The following is a 19790-nucleotide window of genomic DNA, read 5'->3' on the forward strand; positions in this document are numbered from 1 at the left end:
ACATTAGCGAAAATTCGCCAGCGTTCGGATGCTGAGATGCAAACTTTGCATTTTAGTGAATTGGCGTAGTGGTAGCGAATTTGCACCTGGTGAAGTGGCGCGGAGTGTGGTGAAGCAGTCACTGGCGGAAATTCACCCTTTAGTGAATTTGCCCCATGGAGTGGATACCGGCTTGAAAATGCATACATAGATATTAAAAACAATATTCAAGACACAACTAATTTATATTGGTGTATTCAAAGTACAAATTAAATATGCTGAGTCTGACCAATATTGCTTCTAAGTATAAATCTCTTCAAAATACACAAGTGTTAAATCCAGCAGAAACTTACAGAAACCATACATTTTCTTTAGTGTACAGTGGTTCTTAATTCTTGTAAAGAAAAATCAATAACTATACCAAAGATGTCATAATTGGTAATTTTGGGAAACTATATAAATTACACATAACACTTTGTATACACTGTAACGTTTGTTGAAGATGGAATCATTTTTTGATCCTGTTTTTAATGGTTGGTTCAAGGACCAGTGAACATCAAACTTAATGTTACAACTCACATCTGTAATTCCTTCATTGCAGAATAGTTTGGGGAAGGTTCTTTCGAGTTTCAACAGAACAATGACCCTATGTAAAAAGCCAGATCCATCCAAATGGACGCAGCTGCCAAAAGGGAGCTGGGGAGTGATTCTGTCTGAAACAAGGGGTTTATAAAGTTGAAAAACTATTAAAGGCCAAGCAAATCAGGGTTTAAAAAAGAAAGAAAGGAAATTCCCCTTAAAAGTGTGCTCCGCCCATGATTGCGCCCTAGGTGGGCGCCTACTCTGCCTGCCCCTAGTTCCAGCCCTGCAGGGAGGGAAGTCAGAACAGAGCAGGAGACAAGGAAAGCTATCATTCTAATATGTACTACATACAACGACACAGTGCTGGTGCCCCTGCCTCATTAGTATTTTGAATAAGGAGTGAACAGGTGAACAATGTGGGCAGTTTCAGTCTGGGTCTCAGGTGTGAACAGTACAGGCCTTTAGGATGTGAACAATAGAGGTGTCACAAGTGTGAACAATACAGTGGGATCACAGGGGTGATACAGGGGATTAGAGTCTGAATTTGAGGTTTAAACAATGCAGGGTGCAGTTTATCTCTACAGTGAAACCTTTTAAATTTTACATATGGTAAGCAGACACAGCATCTGGGGGGCCAAAGAAGGGGGGGGTCGCGGTCCGCCAGTTGGACAGCCCTGCTTTAGATGTTTGAATATGCAGGGACAAGTGGAGTATTCACAAAATACGAATTACCCATTTTTAAAGATTTCCAGAGTACCAGTTACTTCTCTGATGAAGTACATAGTTACGAAACGCGTCAGACCATGAGCTAGCATTTCTTTTTTAACAACAGACCTTAGTTTAGAATGCAGTCGTTTGTGGGACACAGTATCAAACGCTTTGGTAAAATCCAAATAGATCACATCTACTGCCCCCCACTGTCCAGCATCTTACTTACCTCATCATAAAAAGCAATCAAATTCGTCTGACATGACCTATCCTTCATAAAGCCATAGACTGTAATAATAAAACAGAACCTTGTACTTTATCCAAACTATACAGTAATCAAGCCTTATTGGAAACAAAACAAGCCTATTGGGTTTATTTAATGTTTACATGATTTTCTAGTAGACTTAAGGTATGAAGATCCAAATTACAGAAATATCCCTTATCCAGAAAACCTGAAGCCCTGCACATTCTGGATAACAGGTTCCATACCTGTACCTTTGTACTGCTGCATGAATCCACATTGGTGGAAAAACAATCCTATTATATATATTATATATATATATGTTTGAATGATTTTTAGTAGACTTAAGGTATGGAAAGATCCCTTATCCAGAAAACCCTAGGTTAATGTATAATAGATCCCGTACCTGTACCAAGAGGAATGATACAGATGGCTGTACTCTTATAAGGTGTGTGATACAAACTTTAGTGAAAGCACTTAGTGAAGCACATCATTTTGGGATTTTATATTTCTTTTTTCATCAAGTAGTAAAGAACAGATGTAGCAACTGTAACCAGTGCCAGTCAATGTCTGTTATAGCTAATAAAATTGTATATGAAAAATGGCATTGACTGGAGGCAGCAGAGCATAATGTTGCTTGTTTATAGATCCCAGGTAAGGCCTCATCTTATGAGTTGGAAATAACACTACAAGGAAAGACTGTCAAATTTGGTTTTGTTTTATTAGGAGAAGAAGTGCTTGCAAAGGGGACGTAATTCATGATAACTCCTTTATAAATACATTAGAGGATAATAAACACTAATGGGCAGATTCGTGTGACTTTTTTTCTTGAATGCTAGCTTATTTAAAGGAGAAGTAAAGGCGCTATTTACCAAAAGTTAGGCATCCCCAAGTGATTGTATTTACTTACCTGACACTCTGGGCCAGTGCTCCTATCAACAGGAAACTGCACCGGCCTAGGGTTATTCCAGCGAGCACTACAGAGCGATCAGCTTCTGGCTTCTTTGCACATGCGCAGTATCGCGAAAAGCTAAACTTTAGCAAAAAAGTCAGCTATTCCGTTCTACTGCACATGCATCTGCCTGGGGAAATTTGAAGAAAGAAGAAGGAAGCCTCTAGATGAACCCACGGAACAATGCAGTTTCCTTCTGATAGGAGCTTTCACTTTAGTTTTTTCACTGCATATTTTCTCGAATTGTGAAAAAAACAAAAACTCGATTTTTGATAAATCGGCCCCCAATAGCGTGGGATCTCTTTTTCAAACAGAAAAGGTTCTTGCACAGTAAGTGCAGTGAGGCTGTTGAATGCCCTGCCAGGTGATGTTGTGATGCCAGACTTTTAAGACCTTTTTAGAGAGAGTGACTTTGTTGTCTTCTTAAAGGGATACTGTCATGGGGGAAAAACATTTTTTCAAAATGAATCAGTTAATAGTGCTGCTCCAGCAGAATTCTGCACTGAAATCCATGTCATGTGACTTGTGCTCTGATAAACTTCAATCACTCTTTACTGCTGTACTGCAAGTTGGAGTGATATTACCCCCTCCCTTCCTCCCCACCCCAGCAGCCAAACAAAAGAACAATGGGAAGCTAACCAGATAGCAGCTCCCTAACACAAGATAACAGCTGCCTGGTAGATCTAAGAACAATACTCAATAGTAAAAACCCAAGTCTCACTGAGACACATTCAGTTACATTGAGAAGGAAAAACAGCAGCCTGCCAGAAAGAATTTCTCTCCTAAAGTGAAGGCACAAGTCGCATGACCAGGGGCAGCTGGGAAATTGACAAAATGTCTAGCCCCATGTCTTCAAAGACATGAATATAAAAAAATCTGTGTGCTCTTTTGAGAAATGGATTTCAATGCAGAATTCTGTTGGAGTAGCACTATTAACTGATGTGTTTTGAAAAAAACACGTTTTCCGATGACAGGATCCCTTTAAACAGGAAATGTATAACAGGCTAAGACTAGAGTTAGTTTTGTGTATGTATGTATATGTATACAGATATACTGTATATGTTAGTATATGGGGCTGAATTACAAACGTTTGTATTCCGTTTGTTTTTTTAAGTTGTATTTTTTTTAGCGTTAAAAATCGTGGATGATACAAATTACTTTAACCATGAAAATCACTAATACAAATCTTCTCTAACAGCTGTCATAGTTAGTTAGTTACATAGTTAGTTACATAGTACGCTAATTCACTAAAATGTGAAGTTGCATCTCAGCAGCCAAACACTGGTGAAGTTTTACTAGCATTAATTTGAAAGCATGACCATTTCATTGCAATCTTTCGCTAGCTTTCAATTATGCCAAGCGAGACTTCGTTAGTAGGCTTAGGTCAATTTGAATAGGGCAGGTACATATATGAAGTATATAGTCTGGCTTTATTAGAGATATTGGCGCAAATGTTTAAAGTGCCCATTTATTATTACAAATGTCCACGGAAGCAAAATAAAGCAAAAGATATCCTCTAATGCCCTAGACATGAGCCCATCCTAAAACAAATGTGGCATGCCTCTCAAATCGTTGGGAAAAATATTAACACAAAAATCTTTAATAGCTAAGACTTTTGAAGGTAATCCCGCTTTATAAAATGAAAAAAACAACAGCCTTTTTTACAACTTTTATGACTTTCCACCGTACAGCATATAATGTCACTGACATAAGATTGAGGAGGATGTAGCTTTATTTTATCAATTTGCCTGGTCAAAGGTGGCGAAGGAAACTCTAGTGAAAGAGGTAACGTTCTGTAAAATTCGCACTTTAGTGAATTTGAGTAATGATCGTTCGCATGAGCAAAAATGTGTCTGGCAATAAGGCCCGAAACTGCGCTAGTGACAGTCTCTTTTGCTAGCGAATTGTCCTCTATGCCTGTCAGTAAATTGGCGATGTCCCTGTGGATGAGATTTCTGGCAAATTTTCACTAGCGAAGTCCACTACGCCCTTTAGTAAATCTGCCCCATAGAGAGGTGCACTGCTGCCGAGTTTTTTCCCTTCCCTTTTGCGGGTCAGTAATCCTAGGGGATACATAACAGGGCTGAACTTCATGAATACTTGCCTTTATTTTACCTCAAATTAACTCCATAAGCCCTAAAAGTGATCTTACCATGACATGTGTGGCAAATAAATACACAGTGCCGCCGCAGGGAAGTGCAAACCAGCCAAAGAAAATCTTCACTGATGGCATGCTGCTACTTTTATACCAGTATTGTAGAATGTGTTATCCCTGGTGTTTAAAGGGTTAAAGTCAATGAAAAGCTGTGGCACTTTTGGTTAGGAAATAGATGGTTTGAAGGGTTGGGTGTCTTGTTTTTTTGTCTTGTTTTCTTTTCTTTTTGCAAAACAGATCATAAACTAAATTATAATGTACAAATATGTACACTGAAAGTTGAAAGTGTTGATAGTTAAAGGGGACCTGTCACCAAGACATATAAAGCTGTATAATAAAAGTCCCTTTCAAATGAAACATGAGATCCATATTCTTTATTTTTATAACACACCCATACCTGTTATAAAAGTATTTTAAAAATCTTAGCTGTGCCTCATGCATAGAGGCAGTGCCGGCAATTACTAGATGTCACTACACTTTCCACATTCCCCCTTTGTCCTCAGCGTCTATAATTGTGTAGCCAGTGCATGGGCATTATGTCCCCAATTCTGGAGCATAAACAAGATATTGGAAAGATGCAAACCTTGCTATAATAACAGTGTTCACAAAATGGTACAGAAGATCATTTAACAGTGTCGGAGGGTCAGGTGAACGCAGGTTTGTGGGGGCTGGGGGCTTTGAGGGGAACTATTCCGGGGCGCAGCATTTACTTGATACTGACATGTTCCTATGATTTTTATAGGCATGTTCCTATGATTTTTATAGGAACGTGTCAATATCGCTTTAATTTATATACTGTATACTGTATATACTGCGAGATACTTAGTGCTGGGGTGCCAGAGAGTGCACATTCAATGTTTAGTGTGCAAAAGAGGGCCCGGACTAGGGGTAAGAGGATGGAAGAGGTACATGCCCGTCGCCCCCTTCACCTTTGCGCCCTAGGCACGTACCCCTTTGCCTACCCCTAGTTCCAGCCCTGCGTAAGCTCTGTGTATTTATATATATATATATATATATATATATATATATTTATTGTATTTCTGCTGTTACTGTGTGTACTTTTGTATATTGTAAGATTGTACAGCACTGCATTTCCTTACAGCACTTTATAAATAACTAACACACACATACATAAATACAAACATACATTTACAGTACACGATTGAAATTATTTCTTGGGATGCAGATTTTTTTTCAAACTGATTGTTACTATTTCTCAAATGCAGATATACTATATGTAGTAGTATTATCTTTCTAAAATATAAAATAACCAGGTCTCTGACTCTTACTTTGAGGGTTTACTGGTGTATTTGTATAGACCTTTCCTTCTCCTTTAAGTTCTCCTTAAGCCAAAAAGACAAATATTGGGTCTTTTGGTAGCCTGCCTATTTACTAGATAAGGGGGGGGCTCTGGCAGTCTGTGTTGTGAATAGAAACATATTTTCGAGCCTACCCATCAGAAACGGTTCAGTCAATGCAAACTAAACAAGGGCACAACAATTTTATCTAAATTAAGATACCTAAATAATTGTAATCTGATCATCTTTCCACATGATTTTACTGGGCTCTGGGCAAAAAAATAGATAAGGAAAAGGATATTGCATCAAGCAGTAAAAAAAAATCTTTAAAAAATTATTTTTTAAATATGTTAATAGTATAAAAATGAAGCAGGAAGCAGTGGGACCTTTAGTATCAGAGAATAAAAGCGCAGATTCTGAACTCATATTCTTCGTCTATCTACACAAACGAGGAACCAGTTAATGAAGGCCAGATGATTTTCATCCCTGGGTACTTAGCGAGCTTAGCTCTGGGATTGCCAAACCTCTGATCTTAATTTTTCAGGATTCATTGAGGTCTGGCATAGTGCAGAGAGACTGGCAAATTGCTAATGTGGTGCCTCTATTCAAAAAAGGATCCCGTTCTCAGATTCAAAACTATAGGCCAGTTAGTCTGACGTCAGTGGTAGGAAAGCTTTTTGAAAGGCTAATAAAGGATAAGATACTGGACTTTATAGCTAATCATAATACTATGAGTGTGTGCCAGCATAGGTTTATGCATAATAGATCTTGCCAGACAAACTTAATTTCTTTTTATGAGAAGGTAAGCAGGGACCTCGATTCTGGGATGGCACTGAATCTGATTTACTTAGACTTTGCTAAAGCATTTGATACAGCGCCACACAAAAGGTTACTGGTTAAATTAAGGAATGTTGGCCTGGAACATAGTATTTGTACCTGGATAGAGAACTGGCTAAAAGATAGACTACAAAGAGTGGTGGTAAATGGAACATTTTCTAATTGGACCAGTGTTGTTAGTGGAGTACCGCAGGGCTCTTTACTAGGTCCCTTGCTTTTCAACTTGTTTATTAATGACCTGGAGGTGGGCATTGAAAGTACTGTTTCTATTTTTGCAGATGATACTAAATTGTGCAGAACTATAGGTTCCATGCAGGATGCTGCCACTTTGCAGAGTGATTTGTCTAAGATGGGAAACTGGGTAGCAAACTGGAAAATGAGGTTCAATGTTGATAAATGCAAGGTTATGCACTTTGGCAAAAATAATATAAATGCAATACACTAAATGGCAGTGTGTTGGGAGTTTCCTTATATGAGAAGGATAGGGGTTTTTGCAGATAATAAGTTGTCTAATTCTGGGCAGTGTCATTCTGTCGCTACTAAAGCAAATAAACTTCTGTCTTGCATAAAAAAGGGCATTAACTCAAGGGATGAAAACTTAATTATGCCTCAGGTCCCTGGTGAGGCCTCATATGGAGTATGCAGTGCAGTTTTGGACTCCAGTCCTTAAGAGGGACATAAATGAGCTGGAGATAGTTCAGAGAAGGACAACTAAATAGTTTAGAGGGATGGAAGACTTAAAATATGAGGGTAGACTGTCAAGGTTGGGGTTGTTTTCTCTGAAAAAAAAGCGCTTGCGAGGGGACATGATTACACTTTATACAAGTACATGTACATTAGAAGACATTATAGACAAATAGCAGGGGATCTTTTTACTCATAAAGTAGATCACCGTACCAGAGGCCACCCCTTTAGACTAGAAGAAAAGAACTTTCATTTGAAGCAACGTAGGGGGTTCTTCACAGTCAGGACAGTGAGGTTGTGGAATGCACTGCTGGGTGATGTTGTGATGGCTGATTTAGTTAATGCCTTTAATAATGGCTTGGATGATTTTTTGGACAGACATAATATTCAAGGCTATTGTGATACTAAACTCTATAGTTATTATAGATATGGGTATATATAATTTATGTGAAAGTATGGAGGGGTGTGTGTATGGATGCTGGGTTTTCATTTGGAGGGGTTGAACTTGATGGACTTTGCCTTTTTTCAACCCATTTTAACTATGTAAATAACTAACTAACTATGTAAATAAAATGTAATTATTTTATCAATCAGCCTAATAAATGTGTTTAAAATGTAACAGAGCTGATTCACAGTCTGTCTGCCAGTCCTGGACTGGCAATCTGTGGGTTCTGACAAATGCCAGATGGGGCTGCTGTAAGATGCCATAGACAGTCACTATTTAGTGGGCTGGTGGGGGGCTATTGCCTTTTTTGACTTCCAGTCCAGACCTGTTGGCTGCAATAATGGTGTTACATGATGTCCAATATGCATGCAACTTTCCTTTTAGGCTTGTATGTGTATGTGGATAAAACATTATTGCACAGGACAGGTAACATGCAAAGTGCCCAACATTTAAACCCTTTTTGACTAGGGTTACTGTATCTGTACCTATAGACTCTTCTAGCACTTGTTGCTCCTAGGACTAACTCATGGAATGCTCCCATTAACAAACACAGACATAGTACAGGTATGGGACCTGTTATCCAGAATTCTCTGGACCTGGGGTTTTCCGGATAACAGATCTGTCCATAATTTGGCTCTTCATACCTTGTCTACCAAAAAGTAATGTAAACATGAAATAACTCCAATAGGCTGGTTTTGCTTCCAATAAGGATTAATTATATCTTAGTTGGGATCAAGTGCAAGGTACTGTTTTATTATTACAGGAGAAAAATGAAATCATTTAAAAAAAATTAATTATTTGGATAAAATGGAGTCTACAGGAGATGGCCTTTCCGTAATTTGGAGCTTTCTAGATAATGGGTTTCCGGATAACGGATCCCATACCTGTACTATATTTTTTCCAAAACTATTTGGACAGCCAAGACATAACTGCTATTTTTACTCAAGAATTTGTTTTTGACAAATATAACCTTACAAAATTCTTCTTAAAGAGATACTGACACCAAAAAATAAACTTTTTCAATATCCATCAAAACGTTGTTTTTGATTGCTATTTATAATTGTGCCATAAAAGTATTTTTACATTACCTTTCTTACCCCCTTTTTTCCCCTATGAGCGCGCTGCCATATTTGTGCAGCAGGAGTCCATTAGCATTAGAATCTCTAACTGACAAGTTGAGAAGGGACAGTCAGGTTGACAAAACAGTCAGGTTTAGGTTCAGGTTCAGTGAAAAATGATCAGCACGATGTAGATTAATATTTTGAAACAACATTTTTAGTGTCAGTATCACTTTAAGGCTCTGATACGGGAGAATTGTTTTCATACCTGGAAAGGAGAATTATGGTAAGTATGAAAGAATTCTCCCTTTTCCTGGTCACTCCAGATCAGCGTTACACCTGGATCTACCAAGCCATCAGAACTTTAGTGTGGGAAAAAACACTCTCCAAAAATCCCATATAATGCAAAAAGTTTTAATTTAAGATATAAAAGCAAGGTGAGTTCCTGCTGTAAAAGCATGATTACTGGAGACCGAAACATCCAGCGAATAATGTTTTATGAAGGTTCTTGCTGAAGACCATGAAGCTACTTTGCAAATCTGTGGTGTTGGGACTTCCGCCAATGCTGCCCAGGATGCAGCAACCACCTCAAGCCTTCTGGAGCTAGCTTACCCTGAGATTGGTATGCCTTTGAGATACATAAGCAGATCCATCTACTAATGGTTGATGACGAAGCCGTCTGTCACTTGTGACAACCTGCTGGGACTATGAACAGTCTTTCCGTTTTCCTAAAGGTACCTGTGACCTCAAGATAGTGATTTAGGCAACGTATTGGGTCGATCTTGTGCATTCCCTCCATTTCCGTGTTTGCCGAATTGAATATAGGGAGAGTAACCTCCTTCTTCAAATTAAATGGAGATACCACCTTAGGTAGAAATTACTTATCCGGCTTTAACACGACTTTATCATGTAAAAATAAGATATGACCAGGACTGCATGAAAGTGCTTGCAATTCTCCCACTCTTGAAGCGGAAGCCACTGCTATCAGGAAAAGCGTATTAAGAGTCAAAAGCCACACTGAAATAGCCTCCAATGGCTCAAAAGGATCCAAGGTCAGAGCTCTGAGTACTAAAGGCAGACTCCAAACTACTGCATCCCTTTAACTGGTGGACGTAATTTGAGAGCAGCCAACAAGAACCTTTTAATCATAGGTTCTATGGCCCATGAAACATTTGATAATGCTGAAATAGCAGAGACATGTACTTTAAGAGTCCTGTACTGAAGACCCTTCTCCAGACCCTCTTGCAGGAAGCCCAAGACCTGGGATAATGAGATATCCTCCAATTCCTCAAGTTGTCCTCTCCATAATAGGAATCTCTCCCAGATTCTCTAATACGTCAAAGAAGTAGAAGGTTTCCTAGATCTTAGGAGAGTAGATACTACTGCCTTCAAAAGTCCTAAGGTCAACAGCCTTCTGCGCTCAGTCTCCATGCCTGAAGAGACGAGGTAGGTGAGTCTCGTGAGTACCTTTAAGATTTTTAGAGAGGGAGGGACTATCTGGTCTGGGGGCAGGGATGGGAGGGGCCTCCTGGGTGTAATGCTGATATGGAGTGACCAGGAAATACTCATTATTCTAGTGTGTTCTTTATAAGAACTGTGTATTAATAAATTGCTCTAGATCAGCTGGGGACCCAGGGCTGGTCCCCCTCTGACCAAGGCATTTTGCATAAATACAGCACTGCCTTGGTCAGAGACCCAAACAGCCTCCTTCCAACCCAATAAATAGTGACTGTCTGTGGCATCCTACAGCAGTCCCTCCTGCTTTTGTCAGAATCCACATATTGCCAGTCCAGGCCTGGACCCAATCCTCTGTGCACTGAGCCATGGAGCAGGATGTAAAATGTGAAAAACATGACAGCTTCCGTATGTTTCTAGCACTTTGCACCCTGTACAATCCTGATAAATATATTTTTGTTATTGAGCATAAAATTAATGCACATTGATGGAACTGTATGAGGGTTTTTTTGGCTAGTAAACAAACTCTAAAAAACAGAATCCAGTTTCTTTGGCCAGATCCAGACCAAGGACTAGTGTGTAACAATGCCCAAATGTGCTACAAGATTGTTTTCCAAATCACTGGTGCTTTTTCATTGTTTTCTTATGGCAGAGTTTTGTTCTCACCTGTCATCTTAACCTGCCAATCACTGGCTACCCTTTACATTTTAAATCCATTAATACAACTATCGGCAATGTGCCAAACCACACCCAATTCATCACATAATGAACTAGATGCAAATCAATTTAAAAAATGTAGATTATCCCCTGAAAACTCAAATGAAATCCACAGGGAAATCTGTAATTGAGTGAGGTGATCATGTTTTCTTATCAAATTGAAAATGGTACATTGTACATGCATGTGCATATAGGTTTACGTATTGCCTTTTCTACTACAGGTATAGGATACATTATCCGTAAACCTGTTTTCCAGAAAACTCCAAATGACATGAAGGCAATCCTACATACACTCCATTTTAATCAAATAATACAATGTTTTAAAAATCATTTTCTCTGTACAATACGTTGTACTTGATCCCAGTTAAGATATTATTAATCCTTATTGGAGACAAAATAATACTATTATCCGGAAAGACACCCTTATTCAGAAATCCCCAGATCCCAATCATTCTGGATAATAGATCTCATACCTGTATTAATATTTTACTCAATATGTTTCAAATTAATTGTCTTAAAGTGATACTGACACTAAAAAAAATATTTTCAAAATATTAATCTACATTATGGGGCAGATTCACTAAGGGTCGAATTTCGAAGTTAAAAATACTTCGAAATTCGACCCTCGAATTGAAATCCTTCGACTTCGAATATCGAAGTCGAAGGATTTAGCGCTAAACGTTCGATCGAACGATCGAAGGATTTTTCGTTCGATCGAACGATTAAATCCTTCGAATCGAACAATTCGAAGGATTTTAATCAAACGATCGAATGAATATCCTTCGATCCAAAAAAGTTTAGCAAGCCTATGGGGACCTTCCCCATAGGCTAACATTGACTTCGGTAGGTTTTATCTGCCGAAGTAGGGGGTCGAAGTTTTTTTTAAAGGGAAAGTACTTCGACTATCGAATGGTCGAATAGTCGAACGATTTTTACTTCGAATCGTTCGATTTCGATCGAATTCGAACGAATTTAACCAATTCGATGGTCGAAGTACCCAAAAAATACTTCGAAATTCGAAGTTTTTTTCATTCGAATCCTTCACTCGAAGTTAGTGAATCTGCCCCCAAAAGTTACATATAGGTCATGTTGACTGTTTTTTGATGATAGGTCTGCTTTTGTAAGTAATTATTACTTAAAGTTTCTAAACCTGACTGTTTTGCCAACCTGACTGTCCCATCTCAGTATGTCTGTTACAGTTTCTAATGCTAACTGACTACTGCTGCACAAATATGGCAGCCTCCTCATAGAGGAACATGGGGTAAGAAAGGTTATGTAAAAGCATCAGGCAAATACTTTTATGGCAAAATGATAAATAACATTCAAAGATAATTGTAAGGAATCATCCCTCTGCTGGGTTTGAACTAGAGACCTGTGTATTGTAGCCTGTTGCCTAGCCTCTTCACTATTCAAGCAGATTAGAGGTATAGGCTTAAGCTGGCCATAGACGCAAAGATCCGATCGTACGAATCGTGGATTCGTACGATTTTCGGACCATGTGTGGAGAGTCCCGACATTTTTCGTCCGTCGGAGATCAGTCGTTTGGTCGATCGGACAGGTTAGAAAATTTCTGTCGCCTGCCGATATATATCTCTGCGTGTATTGCCGATCGTACGATTTTCAGTGGGAGACTATCACTAGTGTTGTCAGACATAAGTATCGTACGATTGCTGTCAGGGGCAGAGCATTGGGTGATCTGTTCTTATTTGATCGGAATGGTAAAGACTTTGATCTGAATGGTTAGTGGAGGGTCGGGAGATGGGAAAGTCCGATCGTACGTTGATTCGTACGATCGGATCTTTGCGTCTATGGCCAGCTTTACCCTATTATGAGGTCCCTATGGTTAACCCTGGCACTGCATTATTTCAGCTGCTCTGCATTAACTGGCAGGTGCAGCCTATTTCCTAATTAGCTCCCAGCAGAGGGCCCTTATTTAAACTTTCATTGAGCTTTCCCCCCTGCCAGTTCATAGGTCTCCAAACCTGCTGGACACCTGTTCCTATGTTCCAGTCTGACCCTGTTCCAGTCTGACCCTGTTCCAGTCTGACCCTGTTCCAGTCTGACCCTGTTCTAGTACTCTCTCTCCCGTGCTGATGTTTCTGATTCTTGCTCTTGTTTTCCTTTTTGGCTAAAGTGTACTTGTTCTTTGACTTTTGTTTTACTTTGAACTCCTGAGCCAGTAAGTTGTTCTTTTACTTTATGTTGGCTAATAACCTCTCTGTCTGAAAGCATCCTTGCCAGTCTACTCCCTCTTTAAATATTAACCCAGTGGCCCTTCTGGTCATTCCTATGTGGGGTTTGGGCCACTGGTCGTGACAATAATGTTATGATGGATATAAAAAAAAGGTTATTTTCTGGTGACAGTATCTCTTTAACCAAGGCATTGCTAAAGCTGTAGTCTTTATATAAAATTTACTTCAAATTCTTTCATTTAGTGTTTGTTTAAAGGACATCACAAATACCAAAAAAACATAAACATACTTTGAGGATTCCCAGCATCGTCTTCTCCTCCAAAAACAGCACTCTCCAATAAGCAATTGACTGCTACCAGCAATGGTTTTGATCAACACATGTTCAAACTACTTGTTTTGAAATATATTTGATGAAAGAGTAATAGGAACAAATATAGAATACCTCCAGTTGCATTTATGTCAGGACTTTCATTCCATGAAGTCTCTTTTTTTCATACAGGTCAATGGCAGCGACACATTATATAAGTATGAAGAAATAGTACTAGAAAGGGTGAGTGTGAACTAAAACCGAAATGTACTCACTGCTGTTTGCTTTCTCACATGCCCTAAAGAGTCTTTGGTCTACTGACTTACTTCTCATCTTATTTCACCCATCTTTCTCCATCTTAGACACACAGATCTCAACCATGAGTTTTGAAAATTGAATTTGCCTTGTACTGTGTTTTGATTTTGGTTTCCTGTAAATCTCCTTTTTTCAGGGCAATTCTGGTCTAGGCTTCAGCATTGCTGGAGGAATTGATAATCCACATGTTCCTGATGACCCTGGGATATTTATTACCAAGATCATTCCAGGAGGCGCTGCAGCAATGGATGGTAGACTCAGGTGGGTGCTTCATTATGCTCATCCAAGCTAACACTTTCTAATGCTTGTCTGTAGGTGCCATCCAATTACCTGGCATTGGAATGATGCCACTCACAACTTTTTTCATTGTCCAGTGTTTCCGACTGTGTCCTGCGTGTAAATGATGTGGATGTAACAGAGGTTGTACATAGCAAGTCAGTGGAGGCCTTAAAGGAAGCTGGTCCAGTGGTGAGACTTTTGGTGCGACGCAGACAGAGCCCCCCAGAAACCATAATGGAGGTCAACCTGCTGAAAGGACCTAAAGGTGAGTTTGCCATAGAGTGTGACAGAAGTATAGAGTTAGGAGGAGGACTGGGGGGAATTGAAATCAGGGTAGAGGGAGGTGAAGGCATTAAAGAAGAAGGCAATGTATAAATGTTTCTTCACATCACAGATCTGGGTGATACTTCAGTTGGGTGCTGTTGAGAAGGACAGCAAAAAAGACTGTTGCTAACTTATATATACTTCTATGTTTATGCTTGTCACGCTAGCTTTCAAGGTTAGAGCAACATTATTATCTTCCAATTAATAAAAATTGGCATCCATGTTCTGCAGGACTGGGATTCAGCATTGCTGGGGGTATTGGGAACCAGCACATACCAGGGGACAACAGCATTTATATAACCAAGATCATTGAAGGGGGAGCAGCTCAGAAAGATGGGCGGCTTCAAATTGGAGACAGACTTCTAGCGGTGTGTATGCAAGAGACAATACAGGCGTTTTCTTGTTTACACTGTAGCTGTTATTTCACTAACTACAGTGTATCTCATTAGACTCCAGCACCTCCTTAACTCCCCTTTAATATTTTCTTCTTGTATAGGTCAATAACACTAATCTACAGGATGTAAGACATGAGGAGGCAGTAGCTGCTTTGAAGAATACCTCAGATATGGTTTATCTTAAAGTCGCCAAACCTGGCCCTGTTCACCTCAATGAGATCTATGCGCCACCTGACTATGCCAGCAGTAGGTGCTTCTATCCATCTGCTTAATAAATAAATAAATAACGATTTTTTAGCTTGTAAATATAAAAAGGTTTCCCTGGTATACTGTATATTGAATTGTTTGCTATCAACTCTGTTCAGCCATCTTTTGTCTGTTGCCTAAACAAACTCTGCATATTCTAATGTTCTTAGCTGAGTTTTAGGTCCGTGTTAGTATATTAATACTACTACTTGCGGCTGTAATGAATGCTCCTCTAACCAACACATATTGCTTCTACTTGCACGAATCTCCCATGAAGATCATCTCGATGCCATAAAAAGTCCTTAATAAACTGACTTCTCCACTGGCTTATCCATGCCAGTGGAAAAAATGCAATGTGTGATCCTGCCCTCATCATACACAATAAAGAGCAGATTTATCCAGCCTTCAAAGCAGGTCAACACCAAAGCAATATGCCAATTCATCTAAATGTGTTTGACTGCTACAGCAAGTAATTAGAGCATCTCAACAGCGGCAGCAGAGTTTTAAGACCCATTAGACTTTGCTAAAGCATTTGATACAGTGCCACACAAAAGGTTACTGGTTAAATTAAGGAATATTGGCCTGGAACATAGTATTTGTACCTGGATAGAGAACTGGCTAAAAGATAGACTACAAAGAGTGGTGGTAAATGGAACATTTTCTAATTGGACCAGTGTTGTTAGTGGAGTACCACAGGGCATTGTACTAGGTCCCTTGCTTTTCAACTTGTTTATTAATGACCTGGAGGTGGGCATTGAAAGTACTGTTTCTATTTTTCAGATGATACTAAATTGTGCAGAACTATAGGTTCCATGCAGGATGCTGCCACTTTGCATAGTGATCTGTCTAAGTTGGGAAACTGGCCAGCAAACTGGAAAATAAGGTTCAATGTTGATAAATGCAAGGTTATGCACTAAATGGCAGTGTGTTGGGAGTTTCCTTAAATGAGAAGGATCTAGGGTCATTTGTAGATAACACGTTGTCTAATTCTGAGCAGTGTCATTCTGTGGCTACTAAAGCAAATAAAGTTCTGTCTTGCATAAAAAAGGGCATTAACTCAAGGGATGAAAACATAATTATACCTCTTTATAGGACCCTGGTAAGGCCTCATCTGAAGTATGCAGTGCAATTACATAGTTACATAGTTAAATTGGGTTGAAAAAAGACAAAGTCCATCAAGTTCAACCCCTCGAAATGAAAACCCAGCATCCATACATACACCCATCCCTACTTTTAATTAAATTCTATATACCCATACTTATACTAACTATAGAGCTTAGTATCACAATAGCCTTTGATATTATGTCTGTCCAAAAAATCATCCAAGCCATTCTTAAAGGCATTAACTAAATCAGCCATCACAACATCACCCGGCAGTGCATTCCACAACCTCACTGTCCTGACTGTAAAGAACCCCCTACGTTGCTTCAAATGAAAGCTCTTTTCTTCTAGTCTAAAGGGGTGGCCTCTGGTACGGTGATCCACTTTATGGGTAAAAAGGTCCCCTGCCATTTGTCTATAATGTCCTCTAATGTACTTGTAAAGTGTAATCATGTCCCGTCGCAAGCGCCTTTTTTCCAGAGAAAACAACCCCAACCTTGACAGTCTACCCTTATAATTTAAGTCTTCCATCCCTCTAACCAATTTAGTTGCACGTCTCTGCACTCTCTCCAGCTCATTTATATCCCTCTTAAGGACTGGAGTCCAAAACTGCACTGCATACTCCAGATGAGGCCTTACCAGGGACCTATAAAGAGGCATAATTATGTTTTCATCCCTTGAGTTAATGCCCTTTTTTATGCAAGACAGAACTTTATTTGCTTTAGTAGCCACAGAATGACACTGCCCAGAATTAGACAACGTGTTATCTACAAAGACCCCTAGATCCTTCTCATTTAAGGAAACTCCCAACATACTGCCATTTAGTGTATAACTTGCATTTATAATATTTTTGCCAAAGTGCATAACCTTGCATTTATCAACATTTTCCAGTTTTCTGCCCAGTTTTCCAGTTTAGACAAATCACTCTGCAAAGTGGCAGCATCCTGCATGGAACCTATAGTTCTGCACAATTTAGTATCATCTGCAAAAATAGAAACAGTACTTTCAATGCCCACCTCCAGGTCATTAATAAACAAGTTGAAAAGCAAGGGACCTAGTACAGAGCCCTGCGGTACTCCACTAACAACACTGGTCCAATTAGAAAACGTTCTAGTTGGACTCCAGTCCTTAAGAGGGATATAAATGAGCTGGAGAGAGTGCAGAGACGTGCAACTAAATTGATTAGAGTGATGGAAGTCTTAAATTAGTAGACTGTCAAGGTTGAGGTTGTTTTCTCTGGGAAAAAAGGCGCTTGCAAGGGGACATGATTACACTTTACAAGCACATAAGAGGACATTATAGACAAATAGCAGGGGACCTTTTTACCCATAAAGTGGATCACCGTACCAGAGACCACCCCTTTAGACTATAAGAAAATAATTTTCATTTGAAGCAACGTAGGGGGTTCTTCACAGTCAGGACAGTGAGGTTGTGGAATGCACTGCCAAGTGATATTGTAATGGATGATTAAGTTAATGCCTTTAAGAATGGCTTGGATGACTTTTTGGACAGACAGAATATCAATGACTATTGTGATACTAAACTCTATAGGTAGTATAGGTATGGGTATATATAATTTATGAAAAAGTAGGGAGGGGTGTGTGTATGGATGCTGGGTTTTCATTTGGAGGGGTTGAACTTGATGGACTTTGTCTTTTTTCAACCCAATTTAACTATGTAACTAACTATATAACTATTCACATTGATAATTGTGATCACATGAAGGAATTAACAATGCAGATAATTAATAAATAATTCTGAAGAAGAAAATAAATTGTTAGGTATAAAAACGTAGTTATCTTTCTTAGAAGTTGCATATACTGTATTGATACTGCTCATAAAAAGGAATAAATAATAAATTGGCTTCACTGGGCCAGACAAAATTATGTGGAGCATAATAGTTCTCATATACAGTCATATGAAAAAGTTTGGGAACCCCTCTCAGCCTGCATAATAATTTATTCCACTTTCAACAAAAAAGATAACAGTGGTATGTCTTTCATTTCCCAGTAACATCTGAGTACTGGGGTGTTTTCTGAACAAAGATTTTTAGTGAAGCAGTATTCGGTTGCATGAAATTAAATCAAATGTGAAAAACTGAATGTGCAAAAAATTGGGTACCCTTGTGATTTTGCTTATTTTAACTGCTCAATACTGATTACTGGCAGCGCCAAATTGGTTGGATTAGCTCATTAAGCCTTAAACTTCATAGGCCAGTGTGTCAAATCATGAGTAAAGGTATGTAAGGTGGCCAATCGCAAGTTGTGCTTCTGTTTGATTCTCCTCTGAAGAGTGACAGCATGGGATCCTCAAAGCAAGTTTCAAAAGATCTGAAAACAAAGATTGTTACAGTATCATGGTTTGGGGGAAGGCTACAAAAAGCTATCTCAGAGATTCAAACTGTCAGTTTTAACTGTAAGGAATGTAATCAGGAAATGGAAGGCCACAGGCACAGTTGCTGTAAAACCCAGGTCTGGCAGGCCAAGAAAAATACAGGAGCGGCATATGTGGATGATTGTGAGAATGGTTACAGACAACCCAAAGATCACCTCCAAAGACCTGCAAGAATATCTTGCTGCAGATGGCGCAGCTATACATCGTTCTACAATTCAGCACAATTTGCACAAAGAATATCTGTATGGCAGGGTGATGATAAAGAAGCCCTTTCTGCACTCATGCCACAAACAGTCGCTTGTTCTATGCAAAAGCTCATTTATACAAGCCACAGTCATTTTGGAACAAAGTGTTTTGGACTGATGAGGCAAAAATTTAGTTATTTGGTCATGACAAAATGCGATTTGCAGGCGGAAGAAGAACACCTCATTCCAAGAAAAACGCCTGCTACCTACTGTCAAATTTGGTGGAGGTTCCATCATGCTGTGGGGCTGTGTGGCTAGTTCAGGGACTGGGGCACTTGTTAAAGTCGAGGGTGGAATGAATTCAACCCAAAATCAACAAATTCTTCAGGATAATGTTCAAGCATCAGTCAAGAAATCTCGAAATCTACATGCAGAGGGAGAAATACAATATTCTGGAATGGCCATCACAGTCCCCTGACTTGAATATCATCAAAAATCTATGGGATGATTTGAAGCAGGCTGTCCATTCTCGGCAGCCATCAAATTTAACTGAACTGAAGAGATTTTGTATGAACGAATGGTCACAAATACCGCCATCCAGAATCCAGACACTCAAAGGCTATAGAAGGTGTCTAGAGGCTGTTACATTTGCAAAAGGAGGCTCAACTTAAGTATTGATGTAATATCTCTGTTGGGGTGCCCAAATTTATTCACCTGTCTAATTTTGTTATGATGCATATTGCATATTTTCTGTTACTCCAATAAACTTTGTCACTGCTGAAATACTACGGTTTCCATAAGGCATGTTATATATTAAAAGGAAGTTGCTACTTTGAAAGCTCAGTCAATGATAAACAAAACTCCAAAGAATTAAGAGGGGGTTCCCAAACTTTTTCATATGACTGTATTTTGTATATTTCTTCCTCTTATTCAAATCAATG

At 39.2% G+C, this 19790-nt stretch overlaps 1 protein-coding gene across 5 annotated transcripts in view; it reads left to right on the plus strand.

Annotated features, from left to right (window-relative positions):
- dlg3.S (discs, large homolog 3 S homeolog) overlaps positions 1–19790 on the plus strand; it is a 146381-nt gene that overhangs the window by 52268 nt on the left and 74323 nt on the right. For all 5 annotated transcript variants that reach the window (XM_041574420.1, XM_041574419.1, XM_018232928.2 and 2 more), the window contains 5 exons: positions 13803–13853; positions 14062–14186; positions 14300–14469; positions 14760–14896; positions 15025–15169. In XM_041574420.1, coding sequence (XP_041430354.1) covers positions 13803–13853; positions 14062–14186; positions 14300–14469; positions 14760–14896; positions 15025–15169 — 628 coding nt within the window. The remainder of the gene's footprint in view (positions 1–13802; positions 13854–14061; positions 14187–14299; positions 14470–14759; positions 14897–15024; positions 15170–19790) is intronic.

This window comes from Xenopus laevis, chromosome 8S (genome assembly GCF_017654675.1).
Source record: "Xenopus laevis strain J_2021 chromosome 8S, Xenopus_laevis_v10.1, whole genome shotgun sequence".
Classification (NCBI taxonomy): Eukaryota; Metazoa; Chordata; class Amphibia; order Anura; family Pipidae; genus Xenopus; species Xenopus laevis.